At 49.6% G+C, this 5,858-nt stretch overlaps 1 protein-coding gene across 1 annotated transcript in view; it reads left to right on the forward strand.

Annotated features, from left to right (window-relative positions):
* LOC114484661 (nuclear RNA export factor 2-like) overlaps positions 1–5,858 on the forward strand; it is a 12,889-nt gene that overhangs the window by 822 nt on the left and 6,209 nt on the right. The window contains 7 exon segments of the mRNA XM_028482326.1: positions 2,098–2,181; positions 2,184–2,237; positions 2,344–2,406; positions 2,515–2,634; positions 2,715–2,756; positions 3,383–3,449; positions 4,208–4,375. Of these exon segments, the coding sequence (XP_028338127.1) occupies positions 2,098–2,181; positions 2,184–2,237; positions 2,344–2,406; positions 2,515–2,634; positions 2,715–2,756; positions 3,383–3,449; positions 4,208–4,375 (598 nt within the window).

Here is a 5,858-nt window from a genome sequence, read left to right on the forward strand (position 1 = left end):
GGTTGACATGGGGGCTTTCCTGTGCCATGCTGAGGGCTGAGGCCGTGGGTGGCTGCTGTCGTGACATCCATTCTGCTGGCCCAATGCCAGGAGCTGGACCCTCTTTGGAAAAAAGCAGGGCTCCTTGTGTGAAGGGGCCAGATGTGGGCCCCTGCCAGTGATCAGAGGGCTTCCTGAGGCAGGAGTGGAAGGCAGAGGGCAGAGGTGGTAGAAGAGACAGAAGGACAGGCCTCTCAGGGGCACTTCTCATCCCTCCCTACACACATCACATCATCCCGCCTGGTCCTCCACAGGAGCCCTGGGCAGCCTGAGACAGGTATGATTCCTCAGATAAAGAACCAACTCAGACAGGTGCAGAGGTCATTGGGAGAGAAGACGGTGATCATAAGTGGGGGCCACAGATCCTCAGCCCCATACTGAGCTGGGACCTGACCCTTTCCTCCTTCTGGGGAAGATGTGCCCCCATGGCTGCTCTCTTTCCCATGCCCAAGTCTCGATGAGCTCACACAGGTGACAAACTTTCGACCAGCATCCAATGGGACCCCAGCCCAGCATGTGCATATTTTCCATTCCTACATGGTGTGTCTGGGCGATTCTGTGGCAGGTGAAGAACCGCAACATGTGTGCCGTTTCCCCTTTCTTCTCTCCTTCCCTGACCCCGACCATGGGAGAGCTTCTTTCCCTTCCCTTTGTTTTGTCTCTCTCCCTTGTCTCTGTGCCCCTATGTCTCTCTCATCTCTCCCCTCCTACCTTCACTCCCTTTCTGTCTTCCTCCCCTCCATCTCCCTCCCTGAGCTCCACCTCACTCAACTCCCTGCTCCAGCACACTGGGCCATCCCTGGGGGGTGTCCAGGCCTTGGGAGAGTGCTGGACCCCCAGTGAGGTAGCAGAGCCCCGGGTTCCCACCCCTTTCCGTCTTTTTTCCTCAGCCTTCATTGGGGCCCTGGAGGAAGGAAGGGAGGGGAAGGAAGCCCTGCAGCATGGTTTTGAAATGCTCGTCCGTGTGGCACTGGAGAATGGAGTCTGTGTAGTCTGGGTGGGAGCTACCCAGGGGAAGGAGAGGAAGGGAAGGAGGGAAGGAATTTTAAAGTAAAGGTATTGAGAGAAATGAGGAGAGAGTGCCTTTCACACAGTAAGATGACAGATGATCAGTGCTCAACAGGGAAGTGGACCGAAAACCCTTAAAATCAGAAGCAGAGGTGGGCAAAGAGGGCTGCTGGATGGGCCAGAACACACTGATCTCTGTTTTTGGTATTAGCGTTTTAACTCAAAGGAAGCATTGCAACATTGAACTATCAACCACCTCTTCTCTATTTTTGATTTTGGACAGGGCCATCAGGGAATGTTTCCGAAATTTATTATGCCTGGTAAGTGCCTACAAAAATCATTATCTCTTACTAATGTCAGTGACCTCTGCACCTGCCCTCAAGCCCTTTGGTTCTTGCCTAGATTACATGTTGGCATCAGACACTTAACCATTTTGGGACGCATGGACTCCTGAAAATGACATGGATATACTTTCTGGAAAAATACCCATAAACACACACACACACACACACACACACACACACACACACACACACACACACGCAAGTTGCATATACAACTAGAGACTTCCAAGACGTCATGATGAAGACATCCACTGTAAGATTTCCCATGGAATTTCCAGGGCCCTTTCACACCTGACCTCTGACCCTCACCCTCCTGGACCCATCTTTTTCCCCGGTCATCCAGGGCCACTGCCCTGGTCTCCACTCCTGATTTCCTCTTCCCTTCTCCAGGATGGCAAGGAGTTACCCTCACCAAGTATCATTGACGTTGACACTCCCTATGTAATAAAGCACTGCAAGGTGACGAAGAGGATCAAACAACATTTGGCAAGTTGCAGGAGAGGCTTTATCAGCCACTCAATCTAAAATGCCTTTTGATTCCAGGAAAGCTATAAAGGATCTGAGACACCGAAGAGTCTAGTCCTGCAATTCCTTGCAGCAGTAAGTACCCTTGGGAATCTGAGCAAGGAGAGGAGGTCTAGGACAGTTGAGGCCACCTAAGCACAGGCCCGCTCATTGGAGATCTCAAGTCTCATTTGAGGTCCAGACCACAGAGATCGACTGTCCTCATTAATCCCCCTCAGGTATTACTTGATCCATGACTGTGGAGACCGACAGCATCTCCTTGGTGCTTACATGAGGAGGCTTGCTTCTCCCTGACCATTCCCTTCCACTCCGAGGACGCAGTCATGTTAGTATCACAGCCCAGACTCTGCTCCCGGGCCGTATGGCTCCCTAGCAGACACAGGCCAGCTCCTGCATACACCCACCACTCACTCTTCCTCTTTGTCTCCTACAAGCAACTTGTGCAAGTACTTCAAGGAAAGCAGTGATATCAAGAAGCTCAAGGACCCCCGTGAGTGTGTGATGGGAAGACTGGGTGGGAAAGGGTGGTGAAGGGGTCAATCATAGAGCCCAGGGCATGGTAGCCCCTGACTGTTGCTCGCTTCCCCCTCCCTCACAGACCTGCGGGTCCAGCTGCTGAAGCACAAAAAACGAGTCATTGTGCACACCCTCTGTGTGTTGCCCAAGACTCAGCATGACTTCAGCTCCTTCGTGATGGACATGTGGTTACAGACGGTGAGTGCCTGCTTCCTCCCTCGGGTGGGCCGAGGAAGCCGCAGGTGGGTAGGAGGTGGAGGAGGTGGGCTCTTCCCTTTCAAGAGACGATGCTCTGCTTCTCTGTCAATGGGGCGTTCACGGAAGGTGAGTGTGTGTAGACCCCCTCCCCAGATGCCCCACTGCTCCCTCCCCCTGGACAGGCTCACTCCCAGAACCTCCCAGGTTCCCTGACCACTTCCCTTCCCTTCCCTTCCCTTCCCTTCCCTTCCCTTCCCCTCCCATCCCTTCATTTCCCTCCTCTGCCTTCCCCACTCTTCCCCTTCCCCACTGTGTTCTCCAGCCCTTTGGGGTGTCCCAAAGACACCCCAAGTATGAGCTGTGTTCACACCTCTCTGCCCTAAACACCCTGGGCGTTGGGGACACAGGCTATGGAGTTTGGTGGCTCTCATCCCAGAATCTTACCCAGAGAACCTGGGCCGTTAGTAATCCTCTCAGTTTCTTCATTTGTACAATGGGGTAGTAGTATCCACCTCTTGTGTGGCTGTGAAAAATGCATCCCATGAACTTGTGAAGTGGTTGTCATAGGCCCTGTCACTGGGCGCAGACTGCTCCTATAGTTGCCCTCCCCATTTCTGACACCCTGGAACCGTGAACAACTGCCCTCTCAGAATGAGTGTCCACTCACACCCTGACTGGGCACCACCATGTGAGCGTGTAGAGCACGTGCAGTTCTAAGGGGTACTGTTGTTTGTTTGCTGTTGACGTGGAAGGAAATTCTCTGGGCTGTGTGCATGCCTTCACCTGGACCTTCATCGCTACCCCTGCCAGCTATGCCAGGTTAGAACCCTGTTGTGGGCAGGAATGCCCATCCCAGCCTTGGCTCAGTGGCGTGGGAATGTGGTGGTGCAGACCTTAGGTTTACTCAGGATTGTGGAAAGCCAGCATGGAGATCCCAGGAGTAGTCTAGCCTAGTGTTTAAGAAGAGCATGGATGGGATTCCCTGGTGGCGCAGGGTTGGGAGTCCGCCTGCCGATGCAAGGGACACGGGGTTGTGCCCTGGTCTTGAAGGATCCCGCGTGCCGCGGAGCGGCTGGGCCCGTGAGCCATGGCCGCTGAGCCTGCGCGTCCGGAGACTGCGCTCCGAAATGGGAGAGGCCGCGGCGGCGAGAGGCCCGCGTACCACCAAAAAAAAAAAAAAAGAATAGCATGGGCACTGGAATCGGCCTATGGGTTCTCTCCTTGACCCAACACTCACACGCTGTGTGACCTGGGTCAAGTCACATGACTTCTCTGTGGCTCAGTGTCTTCTTCTGAGAATGGGGATCAGACAGTCCACTCCTTGCGCTGTGGTAAAGGGTAAATGCAAAATTGTCCATAGGTTTGGGATAAACCTATAAATCGAGTGAAGGTGGTAGACAGTCTCCAAAGTTGGGCTCTGTGGGGAGGGTAGAGGTACCAGTCAACGAACCTGGGAGACCAACACAGGAGGGGCGTGGAAGAAATCTAGCTGCTCAGTGGCAGTGGGAGCAGGATCGTTGTTTGGGGCGTGGGGTGGTCTATCTGTCCAGTTGTCTGAGGGCCCATTTTTCCTCCAGTCTATGCATTGTGAATGACGAACTGTTTGTGAGGTACTCCGGCCCAAGTGAGACTCAGAGTGCGTTCTCCATCCCAATGCCTACACCATCCGCCCTCTCCCAGGGGCAGCAGGATATGGTGCAGGCTTTCTCCACCCTGTCTGGGATGAAACTCGAGTGGTTTCAGAAGTGAGTGATGGCTGTGCATGGGAATGAGGTTGGGTTGGAACAGCAGGGGAGTGAATCATGGAAACTCGATAGCAATTTGGAAAAACACATATTTGAATATTTTGCTTCCAAAAAATAAAAGTGAGCCCATGAATAAGGAATCATACTATTATATGTGTAAAGGGATTTCAACAGAGTATAATTCTCAGTGACATTATACTGTATATGGAAAATCCAGGACAATCCACACACACACCAACCAACCAACCAACAAACAAAACACCCCACTAGAACTGATAACCAAGTTCACCAAAGTTGCAGGATACAAAACCGATATACAAAACTTATTTGTATTTCCGTGTATTGCAATGCACAACCCCAAAATGAAATTAAGAAAGCAAAGCCCAGTTACCATAGCATCAAAATAATACAATGCTTTGAAACAAATGTAACAAAAGAAGTGCTAATCTCATACTCCGGAGTCTGTAAAACGCTGTTGAAAAAAATAAAAAAGACCTAAATAAATGGAAAGACACTCCATTTTCATGAGTTGGAAGGCAATATTATTAAGATGGCAGTACTACCCAGAGCAAAGTAGTTTCAATGCAGTCCCTATCAGAATCCTTCTTTGCAACAATTGACAAGGTTATCTTAAACTTCATATGGAAGTGCACCAAAACAATCTCGAGAGAGAAGAAAAAAGTTAGAAGACTCACACTTCCCAATTTCAAAATTTGCTACCAAGCCACAGTAATAAAGACTACGTGGTACTGGCCTGTTGACAGTGTATGAATCAATGGCATAGAACTGAGAGTCCACAGATAAACCCTCACATTTATGGTGAACTGATTATCAACCTGACAGAGTGCTGAAAAAATCTGATGGGAAAATAATAGTGTTTTCAACAAATGGTGCTGGGCCAAGTGGGTATCCGCGTGCAAACCAAAGAATTTTGACCCCTGACTCACACACCATGTACAAACAGAGCCTGAAAATGGATCAAAGATTTAAAAGTAAGAGTTAAGACTATAAAAATCTGGGAAGGAAACATAGGTGTAAGTCTTCATGAATTAGGCAATCATTTCTTACTTATGACACCAAAAGCACAAGCAACAAAAGAAAAACAGTAGATAAATTGTTGACTTCAGCAAAATTAAAACATTTTGAGCATCAATGCACAGTATCAAAAAGGTGAAAAGCCCACCGACAGAATGGGAGAAAATATTTGCATATCACATATGTGGCAGGAATATGTGAAGAACCCTTGCAACTCAACAATAAAAAGGCAACACCCCAATTTTTTAAAAATGGTGAAAGGCTCTGAATGGACATTTCTCCAAAGAAGACATATAAATGGCCAACAAGGAAATGAGAGACTTCTTAACATCGTTAGTCATCAAGGAAATGCAAATTGAAACCACAGTGAGTTACCAGGTCACACCCACTAAGATGGCCTTAATCAATGAAACGAATGATAACAAGTGTTGGTGAGGATGTGGAGACA

The sequence above is a fragment of the Physeter macrocephalus genome, chromosome 21 (assembly GCF_002837175.3).
Source record: "Physeter macrocephalus isolate SW-GA chromosome 21, ASM283717v5, whole genome shotgun sequence".
Taxonomy (NCBI): domain Eukaryota; kingdom Metazoa; phylum Chordata; class Mammalia; order Artiodactyla; family Physeteridae; genus Physeter; species Physeter macrocephalus.